Source organism: Anticarsia gemmatalis, chromosome 11 (genome assembly GCF_050436995.1).
Source record: "Anticarsia gemmatalis isolate Benzon Research Colony breed Stoneville strain chromosome 11, ilAntGemm2 primary, whole genome shotgun sequence".
NCBI classification, from domain to species: domain Eukaryota; kingdom Metazoa; phylum Arthropoda; class Insecta; order Lepidoptera; family Erebidae; genus Anticarsia; species Anticarsia gemmatalis.
The window spans coordinates 9,830,358-9,848,813 of NC_134755.1; the positions used below are offsets into that span (position 1 = coordinate 9,830,358).

An 18,456-nucleotide genomic window follows, 5' to 3' on the forward strand; every position below is an offset into this window, starting at 1 on the left:
AAAGGGATAGGTAGAAGCTATTTAATTTATTAACAGTTTTTTTAACGATAAATAAGACAAGGGTTTGCTTTTTTGTTTGTGTCTTTAATATTAATAATATTTAGCCGACTTCAAAAAATAAGCTTAGAGAGTTCTACATTTTTACATAACCCTGCTGTAAATGTAATATTATTAAAAAACCTCTTCATCAAAATTACTTCAAGAAAAAGGTTCATGTTATAAGAATTCCTTCCCTCGTCAGTGTCGTAACATTCTCCTACATTAAACCTCATTCGCATTAAAATAAAACTTACCTATTCTATTTTCCTTCAACGAGAGAACTTTGAGCGCCTGCGGTCCGTTTAACGAAGACGAAGGTACATAGTTCATGTTATTACGGTCCAGTCGCAAGACCTGTACAGAAAATGTATGTTTACAAACCAAACTTTAAGGGGGTCTTTTCACCAGAGATGTACTATGCTACGTTGCTATAGATACGTTTGAAATCCACCAGTCAAATACATCGATGCAAGACGATATAGTATAGCACTGGTGGAAACGGATTCAACTGAAATATATTATGTTTTTTTTTATGGATTATTACGATGTGTGCTATGGATGTGTGCTATGGATGTGTGCTATGGATGTGTGCTATGGATGTGTGCTACAGATGTGTACTACGGATGTGTGCTACGGATGTGTGTTGCGGATGTGTGCTACGTATGTGTGCTACGGATGTGTGCTTCGGATGTGAGCTACGGATGTATGCTACGAATGTATGCTTCCTATGTGTGCTACGGATGTGTGCTTCCTATGTGTGCTAGGGATGTGTGATATGGATGTGTGCTACGCATGAAACGGATGTGAGCTATGGATGTGTGCTACGGCTGTGTGCTTCGAATTTGTGCTAGGGATGTGTGCTACGAATGTGTGCTACGAATATGTGCTACAGATGTGTGCTACGGATGTGTACTAAAGATGTGTGCTACGGATGTGTGCTACAGATGTGTGCTACGGATGTGAGCTATTGATGTATGCTACGGGGTTGTGCTACGGATGTGTGCTACGGATGTGTGCTACGGATGTGTGCTACGGATGTGGGCTACGGATGTGTGCTACAGATGTGTGCTACGGATGTGAGCTATTGATGTATGCTACGGGGTTGTGCTACGGATGTGTGCTACGGTTGCGTGTTACGGATGTGTGCTACAGATGTGTACTATGGATGCCTGCTACGCATGTGTTATGAAGGTGCGTTATGGATGTGTGCTAGGGATGTGTGCTTCGAAGGTGTACTACGGATATATGCTATGGGTATTCGTGAGTGGTGTAGCTATGTAACACTTTTCGGCGGCACATCTTCATAGCACATTTTCTTAGTATTGGTGGAAACAGTCACATAATTTCATAGCATAGCTGTTACATCTTCTTAGAAAGGCACCCTTACTTTAACGTTAACGTTTGTTGTATAACTTTGTCTAGAAACCGTTGCCATAATACTTGTTGTATGGATGAACGCACATAGTTATTTTTGTTGCGAACTCCGGAACCAAAGAGATAACCATAGAAGTTTAGTTTGTTATTACTGTGCGGGTTTATGTTATCTTTTATTGCTAGTAAGGAACATTGAGATAAATGCTACTGTGTGTTTTGACCGTTAGAAGGGATTAATGAAGTTTGCTTTGCACAAGTATAGGGATAGTCGCTTTGCAAAATTCTTCAGTGACACTTTCTTAAAGAATTTCCGGTCAAATTCTAATTATCTGTGTTGCAAAACTTCAGACATTAAGCTAGACAATGCAGCAGTGGTGCAGTTGTGATTGTGGGGTTCATTCTCACATGTATCACATTTTTATGGAATTGACAAAATTATACTTGGAGTCCTTTGCCTATACAAACAAAGGAAGCTTAGTATTTAAAAGCATTCATTTGTAAAAGTCTCTGCAATACATGACTAATTCTAAATGCAGGTTTTTGAACAGTGAAACTCATCAATCATCTGACCTTCATAACTTCGCAGCCTATCAGCAGGCCTTCTTCCAGCCCTCGTATATTGTTTCCACTCAAGTCTAATTCTTCCAATGCGGGTAAGTTGTGCAGCTCAGCCGTGGAGAAGATCGGGTTCAGATTGTCACCAAGTAAGTTATCAGCGAAGGCCAGTTTCGTGATGTTCCCTCGAACGCCTGCTAGGAGCCTGTCTGGAAGTCTTCGCAAACTGTTGTGGGAGAAGTCCAGCTCTTTTAAAGGAAGGCCGTACGATGAGAATATCTGGAAAAAAAAGGTTTGTTAAATATCGGTACAAAATTTGTTTGAAACAGTGAACCATTGATCTAAGAATATTTTCTCGTTTTAAAATCATAGTACATTATGTATATTTTCACATCAATAAATTGCAAGTATAATAAAAGCTTATTTATAACAAGTTAGGACAAATAACATTTGATTTTTTAAGAATATCACAAACGTTATATCAACACATAAACATAATTAGCCTGCACAAAAGCGAGTTCCTACCAATATCAAATATTAATTGTTTAGTGTCATAAAGATATAAAAAGGGAAAAAATAAGGTTTATATAAAAATCTATCGATACGAAACCTTTACAAAACCTACTACAAAAAATCCATGACACTTAAAATAAAACAAACAACACGTGTGAAACACCGGTAAACATATTTTCAATTTCTACATTTGCTCTGCAAAGGTCATAGTTATTGTACATGATAAAGTGTAGATATCATCTTGTGAACATATAGGGCACGTGCACAAGACTGTGGGCGGGCACTTCAATCTGCCTACAGCTCAAGAGTGAAAATGTCATATATAATACTATTTGTTGGTCCCACTCCCACGTTAAACTATATTTGTTTCATTAATGTCTTAACCTCATTTTGAAACTAAATAGGTTATCGTTTAGAAGCTGAAGTGCCTGATACGGACTAGTTAATAAATTGTATGCAAATATGCGTTCCTGCAGTTAATTGCATGTAGCAATCTGGTGATTTAAAAGAAACAATACAGTTGATACTTGATACGGGAAGATTGCATAACCGAACATTTTCCAACAAATAACAGTTATAGGATTCAAAAATCAATGGTTATGATTCCTTATTTGCTACCAATTGCATTAAGACTGGTTTAAGACCGTTCCATTATAATATTATGCGTACAAGTCGCGAGAGTAAGTCAATAATATTTTGGGTTTATTTTCGTGTTATTTTTACTTATATTTTATTTTTCGATAACCACGCACAGAAAGTAATATCACAACTTAAGCATTAACCAACAAAAGAGCGTCAAACAAACCCTTTGCATGCAAAGCCCCCACTCGAAAGTTCAGGCGCAACTTGATTCCTCGAACACTCCCGATCCAAAGACACCACTTGAGAAGGTCCAACAGTTCGCAAACTTATGATCACGAATATATTATCTAACAACTAGGATTCGCTAGAGTACCCGCAGACAATGCCGGCGGTAGTGCTAAGTTTCCACACAAATTGTGAATTTTGGATAACGGAAAATACGCGTTGGTATCGACGAAGTTAGAATGAACAATAATGACGTAACCCACTTTGAGTGTACGCGAGTTTGCGATTACTTAGAGAAATACGTTTAGCCCGAAAAGCGCTAAGCTAGAAGCCTCTTATTTCTTTATATAAAGTTGGAGTTTCGAATCAAATAGTGGGTTTATTTAGGTCGAAAGATGGACTCGTTAACAATGGACCCTGTTGCAATAAAAACCGCTGGAGAAGATATCAGGTGCTTTCAAATCGCTTGATACTTTACAAATAGTGCTATTATGTATGTGCTTCAAGTGACGTCGACAAATTGTGTCGTTGGGAACAGACGCATTCTCTGGCGCTGATATTCGATCTTCAATCGAGAGGTGAAAAAGATATCACCGTTCTATCGAGCTGGCTTTAGAGTACTGTTGATTTATGAAGATACTTGAGAAGAGCGAAATTTTACCAACAACTAAGTTGGTATCAAAAAAACTTCTATGCAATCAACGCCCCTAGCGTATTCCGCAAGAACAAAAATTTCAGGTAATTTTAAAAGCCAAACGCTCGCAACTCTATTGTGATTATATAGACGTCGCCAAACAACTTGAACATAATTTGCTGTATTAGAAAGTAAACAGAATGTAGACCCAGTGCAGAAGACACTTGGTTGGCTGTTATACCAGTCGGGTGGTCGAAGCTGCAACGCCCTCGCCTTTGCGCAAAACTATTTTACCTAAACTGGCCTAAAAATTGTTCACTAAGATGTAGCGTAATTGTTCAAGTTGTTTGGCGGCACCTATACCGAGTGTATAAAATCGTGCTATTGACCGAAGAAAAAAAGTACAGAGTTTGTTGACAAAATTTTCTCTTACAAGAAAATTCTCGTTCTTATTAAGCTACTTATTTGTCAGTATTTTATAAGTAAGATTGTAAGCTTATTAAAGACGTAGGCGGATGTTATTTTGAGTAGTTGATATCTGGTACAAGTTTGATAACTCTCCTTAAAGTTTGAGTTTATATAGCAATGGAATAGGTAGGAAGTTTAGGGGTCATTGACTTGTTTTCAAGTTGGGCTAATATCTATAATAATTGACACGCTTAACGTCTATGTAAAACATGACACAAGATTATGAAATTACCATTTAGTAACATTACATTAAAAAGGTGCTTAGCCTTTTTTCGCTTTAATTAGTATTACAGCTTATGGGATAAAATTTTGACAGTTGTTTTCAAACAGTTACTGTAATTTCACAGTTAAGTGATCTGATACATATTTAGAGACTGTGAAACTGTGCCCAAAAACTTTAAGCCAGCAAGAAAAATCCTAAAAGAAAGGTGCGTAGTAACGTACCAAGTACGTGTAACTATACTACAAAACCATTTAGTTCTACCAATCTACTCTTTTCTCTAGGTAAAGTAACTGGCTACTTAAAACACACTGTATTATTCATGAAAACTTTCATATAATGCTTTCGTAAACTTTATTCAATATAATAGAATCAGCCATTAGAAATGCAAAAAGTATTTCAAAGTTGTCCTCGACCGCATGAACTTTTATAAAAACACACAAAGAGTTGGCAAATCAAACCACTGCTGTTATTAATGAACCATCTTTTCTATTCGAAGGAAAAATTCTTGCTCTTACAGCTATTTATAAAAAGGTTAGAATTAGCCTATACTACTATGAAGAAAGTTTGTATGTCTGGATGGGTGTTTGTTACGAAATCAAGCTTAAATATCGAAATTCGAAAGTTAGTTATGTAACATATAGGATTCCTTTTATTCCAGGAAATCTTTTCACATGGGTGAAGGCACGAGCAAAATATAATCAGAAATATAATATTTCTTTAGTGGATATTATACACCGATGTAAAATCAGTTTTCGTTGCACGGCACTAATTTGACTTTCAGAGTTTCATAGTTTCAATTTTCACAGGCGCTTTAGTTACTCGCAAGAAATGAACAGAGAACATTCTTGGGAGCAAAAACCTACGAGAGTTCTTTTTTTAGGTTACAGTCATGATTTTAAAATAATGCAAATACCTCCAAGAAAGTTAAATGAACATATTTATTTCTGAAAAACGATAAATTACATCCTAGTTGCTTGTTTGAAGCCAACTCACAATCAAAATTTGGCTCTATAAAAGTGCGTATGTATAATTAAGCTACCTAGTTCAATAAATTTTATATATTTAAACACAACCCATAGATCTGTCTAAACAGTTTAAAATATACCAAATTATTCGCATTAATTTTCCAAAATACTCGCCCAGTTACTTCAGTACTAGAGTTAAGAGAAATAGCGTCTTTACTTCAAAGGAGCTGCTACAGTTGGCTTCTTGGTTAAGGCTTATTACAAGCTTAGTAACTATGGCACCAAGTGGAAATGAAAGACATTGTCGTCAACTATTTTAAATGGGAAGCTGGAAAACTGTAGCAGCTAATTTTAAGCTGTTACTTAGCTTGTACTAAAGTTGTAGTTGTATTTGAGTTCTTTATTATTTATGAACGTTTTACATGATGAATTTGTCATTTTTGATGCAAGAATGATCTTTCTAAACTGGGTTTTGATCGGTCTTATGTTTTTGTTTACATATAAAGGAGTTTTTTTGTCTACATCAACATTTTACAGACAAGGTGAATAGCATCAGTATCTACGACCAAATTTTGTCGAAATAATGACTTTCAGTCGTTTTTTCTAACATTTGAAATTGTGGAAATGGTCAATTTCTCAAATCTTATTTAAAATATTAACATAAGCACTTATTAGTTATTGTTGACATTATAACCCAACCTTGAAAAGCTAAAATATCTCCAAAATTCGTCTTCGAAGCCCGTCTTCACAAGCCCTTTACATCTTCATTACATTACACGTTAATTTGTCCCCAATTTCCCTTGAACGTCGATATGAATATCATTATGAATTGGCGCACGTACGGCGTAATGACGTCACAATAAGGGCTGTTACGTCACAGATAAAACAAATGAGCTGGCAAATGCGAGCGCTGAAACGAGCCACGCTACGATGATTCCACAAATTGATTGCACATTTCCCTATAAGTGGTATTATAATATGGACTTATTTTTGTACTCAAAAGTATGTTATGAGTGTTAAACGATTTTCGCACTTAGTTTGTAGCTATTACTAATACCATAAGCAGGAAACTTTGTGAGGATTTATGACTCTTTGATGCAAAAACTATTAAACGGATTATGATGAAACATAAAGTTAAGTTAGTTTTTTACTTAACTTACTGCATTTTTGACCAAACAATGATTAGATTTTGGGCAACGCGGCGACGCGGAGGTTTACTGTAAGATTTTCGTTTATTTACTTTTTCTAAATTACCAAAGATTTTTTTCGTTTCCAAGTTTTTAGACATTTTGGAAAATTATTTATTTTATTTATAATGGCAAATAGACGACAAAAATAATAGAAACAATCCATTTTATGCAAGTACCACAATCTATAAAACAAATAAACCAAACCAATAGTCAATATTTGGGGAAGTGGTACAACAAATCATGCAACGAGCGCAGTCGTTCCGCCACCCGCATTACTTATCAGATCATGAACGATCGCGTGAATCTGTAGAGAGCTGCGCGCGCGCATACCGCGGCTAATGCACCAATTTGTGTGTTTATCTACTGTATTGGCTGGAACAGTGTATTTTACTTTGAGGTTATTTTATGGTACTTACTTAGTTGTTGACTTTTAAGTGCTGTCGATTTTAGAAGAATACTTACATAACTTTTTAATTGTAGGTACTATAATGTTTAAGGCAATGTGCTTTTTGTTAGTGTCACTGGCTTTTGTTAATGTATGCATTTGTTACATTGTAAATTTTGTTGTAGCATCTTTTAACTCAAAATGTCCGAAAGTGATCAGAATCATTTTAATTACACAATTTTATCTCTGAATGTGCAAAATGTATAATGACCGTCTACAAAGCAAAAGCCACAGTAAATACTTTTATTTATAACGGACCCAATTCACCATAATAATTACCGATGTTTTTAAAGTTTAATTTGCGTTCTGGAGCAAATTACAAATTAAAACATTGTGAAGTCGTAGTACACCAATATTATTTCTGTATTTAAAAATAAAAGACAAAAACAAAATGGTGGAAAACGTTCTCTTTATTTCGTAGTGTGTAATCCTTTAAAACTACGAGTCTGGATATTAAACAAAAAATATGGTCCATTTATATGCAAATTATCATTGAACAAAGCATTTTCGATAATATATAGATAAAATTGTAATAATGTAAATGGTTAGTTATAAAACGTGAATAATGCTTTAGTTTTAAAAGTTATTTCGTATAACTATCAAATATTTTTGAAAGTATTGATATATGGGAATTGTAAAATGCGAAAATAATCTGTAAGATTTTGAACAATATTGAGTACCTACTTACTATTACTTTATTGTTTCAAATAAAGATGCCAAAATTATTGTATTATTATTTCTTAACTGTTTTCAATTGGTTTACGAGAAGTCCAGAACCAAGACTTAAATAAATAATACAAATTACCAAAAATTTTACGTGATTTATCGAATAAGTCAAGTTTATAGTGTTAATTTGACGATTAAAAGAGTGGTCGTGTGTTTCTTGCTAGCTCTTCTCTCAAGGCTTTACCCCCTTTCTGAGCTAATGGTCGAATTGTAACGATTATCATAAATATCAACAGTTGACCTAAAATAATAAAAAAATTTGAAACGTACCTGAGTAGGCAAAGCCTGTTGTCCAGCATATTTCTGACTGAACGATATAATAGGTGCTCCATAAGGCAATGTAGGGAAGTCTCCGTTGAACACCACTCGGTCACAGTTCATCAGGATACGGAGCTGCAACGCTCGGTCTACCTGCACCTTACACCGGCAGGGGTATCTCAGGTCATCGTTGAGCTCTGAACAAGGGACCCATTGCTGCTGACCCACGATGTACGGGATCGTGAAGAGGAGGAGAAGAAGCCGCATCTTGATCTGGAAAGAAGAGAGATTGTTTGTCAATTACGGAAACATTAATCGGATTACATAAGCAAAGTATTAGTTATAACAATCGCTAAGTGAATGTTGTTAGACTCGATATAGCTTATCTTGACCAATTTTTATACAATGTTTTGAATTGAAAGAAATGTTAATTTCATAACACAAAAAACATATCCCGCTAATCCAAAAATTATGAACGTAAAAATGGTCGAGAATAAATGAATGGAAGTTTGTTACTCTTTCACGCAAGAATTATCAAACGAATCGGGATCAAACTTGGTTAATAGATAGATTATAACCAGGATTTACTTATGACGCAATAACTATCAAACAAAATTTGATTAAACTTGTCTTGTATTATAACCAAGATTAACTTCTAAACACAGATTTTACTATAGAATTTTTTTAGTAGCTGGAAGAAGCTATTAACTACTTAGTCATTATAAAATATTTATTACATTTTTAATACACAGTATATGACGTCACGTTAAAAGACTTATTAAAGTCCCAGACTTGTCAGCTTATTTTAAAGGCGGATTACTTATACGCACATTTAATAAGCTTAAGTTAAAATAACTAAGTATGTTTAATAATAGTGTGTTTTAATAACACACTAAGATTTGTGCTTAAGTCTAAGTAAAGAACACATTGAATTTTACAAAGCTATTGTTTGAAAAATATAAGTTTGGATAATGTATGTAAATAAAGACGAATTTCACTAATACTTTTTCCTAAACAAACAAATACTAAATAAATTTACTTTCAGTGTGAAAGTTGTTTATTCAAAATAAAAGTGTCATAAAGTTAATCTACCGTAATAAACATTAAAATCTTCCTCAATACAGTTAATAACAATATCACTATAGATAACATCGCGAGGGATTACCCGCAATCCGAATCACAACACAATTTGTACCTGAACAAATAAAAACGTTATCAAAACAAACTCCACATAAAAACAAACATCCCGATAACTCAGTATTTAGACACTTTATTTTCACTTCCAAGAATATTACCATAAACAACAGGAATGAAAAACAAAATGTATTAACTCGTAAATAAAAGAAGAAATTCATGATCCGATATTTTATTTACTGACATAATATTACGCCTGTTATTCCTAAAAGTTTAGGCGAAGATGTATTTTCACTGACGTTTCGCCATTAACAATGTTAGTCCCATGTATTAGGGGACGAGTCTATTACCATGTACCGGGCACGCTACCAAACTCTGGGTTACTATTAGAAATTAAATAAATTTACGCGACCCCGGAATCGAACCCGAAATCCTATAATCAGCAGTCCTATACGCCACAGACGTGGTTATTTTATTTTCACTTCCATATTACAATAAACAAGAAGACTGAAAAACAAAATGTATAAATTCTTAAATAAAACAGGAAATTCATGATCCGATATTTTATTTACTCTGTACAGATATCTTGTTAATTTCTCATGGATTAATGTGTGTGATCAGACAAGGAAAATGGGGAAAAGCTTTGGGTTATCTCGTGAAAAAGCTGGGGGAAATGATAAGGGATTTTGTGGATGATTATTGTTTATTTATCTTCTATTGATAGAGGGATGATACTCTGAGAGCTATTTTATGCTATAGTAAAACAGTAAATGGATAGTAGTAGTGTTAATATTGTCAGTTTTCTATAATTTTATACGGTGCAGTAGCGATGTAGTGGTGACGCATTAACGATGCAATCACGGTGCAGTAGCGCGATTCTGTACAGTCGGTACGGTCGAGTAACGAAAGATTGACATTTAGAATGTAGTGCCGAAATAGTTCCTGCGACGCCCGTCAGAGGCGCTGATCAGATTTTCATACAAAATTTCTCGATGACAGGCCGGTTGTCAGTAGTCGTTAGTAGAAGAGAATCGAGCTACAGTTGCTGTTCAGTAGCGATTCAGTGACGATGCGACGCAGTGGCGACTTAGTGGTGATGCATTAACCGTTGCAGTTGCTGTTCAATTGCGACGCAGTTGCGATTTAGTGGTGACGTAGCCGCCAATACAATCGCTTACTATTTTTCAAGTACATGATTCTAGAGACTTTTTTCATACATTTGTAACTACAATCGCGAAGTTTATTTGACACAGATGTCTGTAAGCATATAACAGTAACGTGTTTCATATACGGATCTAGGGGTATATGACATCTGAAAATAGTGGTAAAGCAATCTAAGACGTGTTACACGTGTTTACACGTCGCACGTGTATGATACCTTCGTAGAAAATACTCTCAAGAAAACTATCGAATAGTTGTACCTACAACTTGTAGAGTAGGTATCATGTTAATTTTAAATTTGTTTGTTGCGCAGACAGGTTAAAAGATAGATTAATCTAACCTTTGATCTAACTTCGCAACATATTATGGCAGGGTAAAAAGTTTTTTCGCATTATAGTATGTATGAATTTGTTATAAAATCTCTTTGGTTTCAAGAATCACCAATGAGTACACGGTTCATTAGGTTTCTTTCAGTGAGCTCGTGAGCTCGAGCTTTTTTGGGTAGAGAAAAGATTTTATTACAAGTTGATACATACTATATTGCGAAAAGTCTTTTTCCCCGACCCAATATTAGACAGTTAAGTTGGTAGTCTGTATTTATTTATGACTCTAGATACCAAGCCCATGAAACGCTTATTGCCGTGGAAGTTACTGCTTGCAGGAAAGCAGCAATAACATTATGAAAGAGACTTATAAATACGTCTTAAGAATGAGAAAATTTTGAATTTTGTTAAAATAAAACATTCTTTTGCACTCTATACCAATTTATTTTGACACTAGAAAGGCTTCCCGTGTCACAACAAAATAGATCCAATGCAATATTTCTAAATTCGGATCGATCTACAAATGCAATAAGCATCAAATAAATTCTAAGAAAAAATAAAAAAACAAGGAACGTCGTACAACTACGAACACATTGAATGCTAGTAATTTTCCTTTCTCATGCGAATGGAGTCCATCGATTCTGTCTATACGTGCGTTCGTTTCAGCGAAGTCAGTACACAGTACATCGTAATAATGTCAATTGTGAAGCACTGACAATAACACAAACTGCGGGACGTTTTACTACGAAATTATATTTCTTGAATGAATAACGTGATTTTTGTTAAATTATTTTGAAATTGGCATAGAAAAATACATTGAAGTTTGGTACCACTTTTTGACCAACAGTCACAGCCAAAACGTCAAGCAAGTGAAAGTTGATAACAGCGTTGATTTCCTTTTTATATTTGACAAAAATCATGCAACGCGAAACTTTAAAAGTTATAACAATGACGAAGTTAACCACATACTTATTTTCTCAAAAATCCAATTACCGTTTGCCTGACCTTTGAATTGGACCCTAAACATAACAATTGTGAAGCATTCAGTGAATGAACTACAAGAAAAAAGAAGTATGAATATAAAATAGAATTTTTATTTCCAGTGCCGATTTTGTGTCATATCCCGAATTCGCTCGCAAAGGTTGTCATGCATAGAATCAAAAATTGCAACTGAAAGTGTCATTCACAGCTCTTTGCTAGTCAGAGGGAAGTTTATCCGTTTCGTACTAGTCTGTACTTTATAAAGAAAATGGCTATAAAGTATCAATTATTCTTATAGTGCATCGATTGTAATTGTATTGGTGTGACATTATTATCTCATCGTAAAACTCTGTTAATTGCAAGAAGTTTGGTTTAGAATCTATACCAATCAAAGCTTTAGATCTTAGTTCACATTGCATACATAATTTTCTTAAAAGGATCAAGATCCTATCCTATCAACTAATATATCTTGATACTTATAACACTTTTGTATAAAAGTATACTACACATACAACTTTCTTTCAATTGTCAATTTGCATGCTCACTGCGACAAAAATACTAATCAGTATCAATTTCATTTTGTCGCAACGCCACTCCGCCATTCCCGTATATTTGCAATTGACGACAACACATTCATATTTGTTTAGCTCTGACATACACTTCCAAATTGCTGCAATACACAAATAACATTCATTTTTATCGCTTCGACATTTGTCTGCAAACTTTGTGCAAATCGTCTAGACATCGTCTATATAATTGAACGAGCAATTTAATTTTTTGTATGAATACGTAAACTAGTCGAAACTTATGACTTCGCTTTGTGAATCAACAATTACAACTCAAAAGAGCTTGTTGAGTGGTATTGTCAAACTTTTGAAGTGAAAATGTTCTCTGAATTTCAAATAAATAATTTCTTAATATTAATATTTTACACTTAAAATACAAAGTTCGTCTTTAAACATTATAAAACTCTGTAATACGTACTGTCTCGTTTTACTTAATTTTCTCATTCCATACATTGTCAAACTCCCAACAGACAATAAATTAATAAGTTATAAAATTTTCCGATACTTCGCTCTACCGCTAACGAGTTGTCGCCTAGTGGTTCTTTTTACACACAGTGCACAACTCTGTGTTCCGTAGCGATAATTTGCCTTAAAAACCCCAGTGGAATGTTCCACGTAACAGTAGAAATTTACTCCGTGTTCGCTAGCTGGAAAACGAGCAGTGTGCGAATTCCGAATGGGTAAATTATTAACGAAGCTCGATTTATGTGGAAAGTTTGCTCGATCGCGTCCGAAACTAGCATAGTTTGTTCGGAAAGTTCTTCCTTACTGCCATCGTCGGCTTCTCATCTCCCCGAACACAGTTTTTGATATATCCGAATATAAATTTCAACATCCTTTCTTCAGAGTTCTTAAACTTTTGATCTCGGGGTAAATAAAAACAGGGATTTATTGAGAGCACTCCAGAGAAGGAAATCCGACTTATCTTTTCGTTGCCACAACATTTTTTGTGTAAAAACTTTGAATAAAGAATTATAAATCCCGACACTGTAGGATTTTATTAATTTGACACTTCTTTATTCTAAGTCTTAACAGAGAAAATACCGACTTAAGTTAAACCTTTCGAAGAAAACCGAAAGTAAAAAAATAAATGGCTTTACCTTCAAATGTAACAAGGTAAACACCTTCCAGAAACATGATATTTTCAATATCCCTTGTAACACGGGTCTCGTTCTGGGAAGAAACCCTACTATGAAACGGGTTAGACAGTCAATAGAAACATCTTATATTCGTAATGTACTAGAAACCGAAAATACAAAACAAAAAACAAGATCGCGATCCTGAAAGGTCATCACGAAGGCACAAATAATTTTACAAAGTTGAATGACCTTTTGAAAGACGTGAGTCGCCTGCTGATAACCTTATGAAGTTTTAAATTTAAAGCAACAACTGGAACAATAGCTGCCGATTGGTGTAAGAATTCGCCTCCCCCGCATATGATCGAGTACTCCAAACTAAGGCAATGCTACAATGACATTTTAAATATGTGTATATTAGAAATAATTAACACTTGTTCTAACATAAAATTTAACCCATTACTGTCCCACTGCTGGGCAAGAGTCTCTTCTCGCAACAAGGGCCCCTCCCTTAGGCTTTGAGTCCATCATGCTGGCCAATAGCGGCAATAATGACTCACATAGAACGAAAATATAGTAAAGAAACCTTGCATACCTGAGAGTTCATTTAAACAGTTCTTGATAGTTAACAAAGAATCCAGCCTGTACCTAATCCTTTCCTCATTTTCTAAACTAACCGTGCAGTAATATAGTAACGTGGAGAAATGAAATCAACATCATGTTTTCTCGTTTAAGCATAATATAACAGCGTTGTGTACCATAGTTAGTGAGACAGGAACAAAGACCATTAGTCAGTGTTTCGTACGGACAACAAATCTAGCGCCACGGGCGACTCGCGACGCAATGCTATGCAACAAATAAACTACGTTGTGTGGCAGCGGGAGTTTCGACAAAAATGTTTGTACTGTGGAAATCTGGAGAGTAAAATCCTGAAGTAACAAAGCATAGTTACGAAAGATGCACCTTGAGGTGGGTACTTATATTTTTTAAACAGCAACGAGTGTCCCTATTTATCTCACACTTACTATATTTTTTTTTATCTTAATAAGCTAATAATAATTAATAATAATATAATTCCATTTTTTATTTATTTATTTTGTTGCAATTTTTTTTAATGTGACAGGATAATCGGGTAAGATGTACCAAAATAAAACAACCGAAGTACCTCCTTATAATGACGTGAAACGTTTGAGCGGCGACCCATTAGTCTTAACTATACCATAGGAACGAAATACTCTGAAGAGATGCTATTTTGTCAAACGTATTCCAAGCAAAGCTATGTAAGTAGACATACATAGATTATCGCTGAAGGCATAGGCAGAGGTGTATGAATACATACAATGTAAATAACCATGTAATAGCCTATTGCCATATACCGGGCACTTTAAGACTTTGTAAGTTTACTTATAAAAAATACTATATTCCACTATCCACACGAGTAATATAAGACAGGAATATAAAATACCAAGTTAACAACCTCTCAACAGACTCGTAGCACTAAGTTTCACATTATTTGGCATGCAAAAGCCCACAAAAACAACACCCAATAGATTAAAAAGTTCCCCAACTTTTACGACATACTCCTCACTCTCTGGAGTTTAGAACGTTTTAGCTGGCGACACTAGGTGCATACTGCTATACAGCATTTATGATGTACGAATTTTATATAATGTAGGACAAAAGTACATAGTTAAAAAAAGTAATGACCTATAGCGCGGTTCTCGGCAGTTGGTGCTAACGAGTATCGAGAATTTGACATTAAAATTTAAAATTTACTGAACAATTAGTTCCTATGGCTCACATTAGTGGGCGTAGATCAGGTTTTCATACAAAATTTATCGCTTACATAGCCAGTTTTCGATAGTCGATAGTAATAGATTTTTATAATTCGCTAACGACTTATTCGACATATTTATGAATATTACTGCTGAAAGTTAATCACTTTTGAGAATGAAACAATTAGGCCCTTAATCCCCCCTATCCCAATCCTCACGTTAAGAAAGTTTACTTTAAAATATACCTTAAACATTTTTTAAATTATTCCTTGAAAAAAATATAATGCAAAAACCTGTAAGTAAATACTAAGTGTTTCATAATATATGCACTATTCAACTAGAAATCTGCCCTCTAAAAATGCATGCACAATGAAATACGCTAGTGCTACACCTAATACCAATATTAGCTTAGTATTTTGTTATTAATGGTACCTACAAGCTTGGATTAAAATCGTTTGAATACAAACCCATGAATTTCACATTTCCTTTGTTCAATACTTTGACAGTTTTGTATGTGACATTATACCGATGCATAAAGAGAGGATGTAATGTACTGTGATAACCTATACTGCGTTAATTTCCGATGTCGTTGCTTATAACTTGGTATTTAACAGTTTGGCAAACAATTCAAAACTTCATACACAGTGGTATGGAACTGAAATTTCCGAAAATATAACTATTTGAGGTAGTTCTAAAAGAAGTTAATTTCTTTAAGATGTGAAATAAAGTCTTTTTCATTATTTCAAGTTAGGTTAAGTTAAACTTCAATATCAATAAATAAAATGCACTTTTGCAACCTAATCAATCGTACCCTAATCGCAAAACAATGCCAAAAAAACTACAAAACCTTATCCTAACCAAATATGATACTACTCGTATATATATAGGTGTCTTGTATAAGCATTTAACAACATATCCCAAGTTTCACACAACTCTATTTCACTAGTAAGAGACTAAGTTGAAAAGCAAACAGAATTACTTAGTTATCTAACATATAAATTAATAGTGGCACGTAATTAAAGTTTTTAATTAAAGTGAGAGCTTAGCATATTTGATATACAATATGTAGTTGAGTTACGTGCTAAGTCTTAGTTACTATAGTTAGACTAGTTAGTTGAGCAGGTGGTTGGATTTGTCAGTTTGATATTAGTCTAGAGAAGATTCTAGAATTCTTGGTCCTTTTATTTAGATAATACTGTTTGTAAAGTTTTGTAGTTTTATAAGACGACTAATTATTCAGAATTTATCTATATAAATACATTTGTCAGTTTGATACCCCCTTTCCGAGCTAGTGGTAGATACAGTAATTGTAACGACTATCATAAGTGTCAATATCTGACCTAAATTAATAAATGATTTGATTTGATTTGATATTAGTCTAGAAAAGATTATAGAGTTCTTGATCCTTTTATTTAAATAATACTGTTTGTAAAGTGATGTAGTTTTAAAAGACGACTCAGAATGTATCTTTATAAATACTCTGCAAATAATTTACCAACGGCTGACTGCAAACTGCAATCGCAACCTTTTTAATACACATGTAATCAACAGTTGGGACGTAAAATAAAACCCGAAAATCCTCTTGCATTTTGAGGTAGCAGTTGCAGTCCACAACTAAAAAGTTACACTTGAATATAGTTCCTACGACGTCCGCAGGCGCTGATCAGACTTTCTTACAAAATTTTTCGATCGCAAAACTGTAGTCAATCCTCGATAGTAGTAAAGAATTGGGATACCGTATTGAAAAATTCGCCCATTTTTAATCAGGGGTTATATTTTAAGTAAATATTCTATTGGAAATATTACTGGCATATCATAAAAGTATCTACATTTACTTTAAAAGATAGACTGCATTGCATCAATATTGGTGTTGAATACTCTGTGGTCCCGGAGGGCGGGTCGTGTGACCTGCCGTCGATGCTCTCCAGTTGCAACGTCAATAAAAGTTTATGGTAAATATGTTTGAAAATACTTGGTACATATTTTTGCTATTATTTTAGCTTGTAACGGCTCAGTATCTTCTAGATCTTTGTGAAACGGAACTTCATTATTAGTAATCGGTACTCAGATAAAACGAATCTATGCAGTGCATTTTGTCCTTTTTTATTAAAACTGATAACTATCGCACTTATAATTGTGCTATCGTGAAGTTGTACTTTTGCAAACATACAGACCACAGGCTATTTGTGGATCGCACAAAAATCGATAGAATAATAATACGAAATTGGACCCACGGCCTCCTGGGGCTATCACGTATCTTTTGACAACTATTTCAAAGCCACTATGCTGTACATCGTTTTCTTCATTCGATTATTGTGATTAACACATCACGTCAAAGCAGAAATGTATTGCATAGTTGCTATTAATTTAACGTACACTAGTTGTCAACTGAGATAAATAATAAGCCCGCCGCCGGCTTGGCTTATTCAGTAGTGATACAGATCACTTCACTACGGAGGTCGCCTTTTATATAGATTTCGCCTACGTATTGGTCATTTCGCATGATCATGTGTAATGTGTATGCATAACCACATGAACAAATCATTGCATCGTCCACACATGAACATGAACGCAACCACATTACTGCTACAAGGAAACGCTCTCAACACTCGCGTAATATTCAATCACTACACACAATATTACATATCCAATACATTATTCGATTATATGATTTACCACCGGTTTCTGGGGTACATTTAGCGGTAGTTTACCTATTCAATAGCGTTTTTTATGAGTTTAAAAGCTATTGGATAGGTCTCTCTCTCTCATCGTATGGTTAGTGGTCAACCTAGTGTCAAAGTTGTTGAAGCCGCCCGAAAGCCTTTGACGTGGCTTATTAACGACTGTTATCTTAATTGACAACAACCGGACTGTTTTTTTACGTGCCCTCCGAAGCACGGAGACGCCCAGTTCAAATACCACTATGCGGTCACCCATCTATAGAATGCCCGCGCCAACGTTTGCTTAACCCACAGATCGTTTATCGAACGGTGAGCGCAACTAGCTATGTACCTTAGAAACCGAGGGTTAATGTTTGTTACTCAATCACGACAAAATTACCGAACGGATTTTGATAAAAATTGTACACATAGATTATATCCTGGATACTTTTTACCCACGGAAAATCTCTTCACGCGATCGAAATCGCACGTAAAAATTTTAAAAAATAAAAACACTGTCCGACATTTGCAGACATCGGCGACTGATTTCGCGGCAATCAAGCACTTTCATGTACTACACTGA

The 18,456-nt window shown here is 34.8% G+C and overlaps 1 protein-coding gene across 1 annotated transcript in view; it reads right to left on the reverse strand.

Annotated features, from left to right (window-relative positions):
• The window catches only part of LOC142976421 (uncharacterized), a 131,755-nt gene that overhangs the window by 8,950 nt on the left and 104,349 nt on the right, over positions 1–18,456 (reverse strand). The window contains exons 3-5 of the mRNA XM_076119768.1: positions 8,210–8,470; positions 1,984–2,247; positions 294–393 (exon numbers count right to left, since the gene is read on the reverse strand). Coding sequence (XP_075975883.1) covers positions 294–393; positions 1,984–2,247; positions 8,210–8,464 — 619 coding nt within the window. The 5' untranslated portion in view covers positions 8,465–8,470. The remainder of the gene's footprint in view (positions 1–293; positions 394–1,983; positions 2,248–8,209; positions 8,471–18,456) is intronic.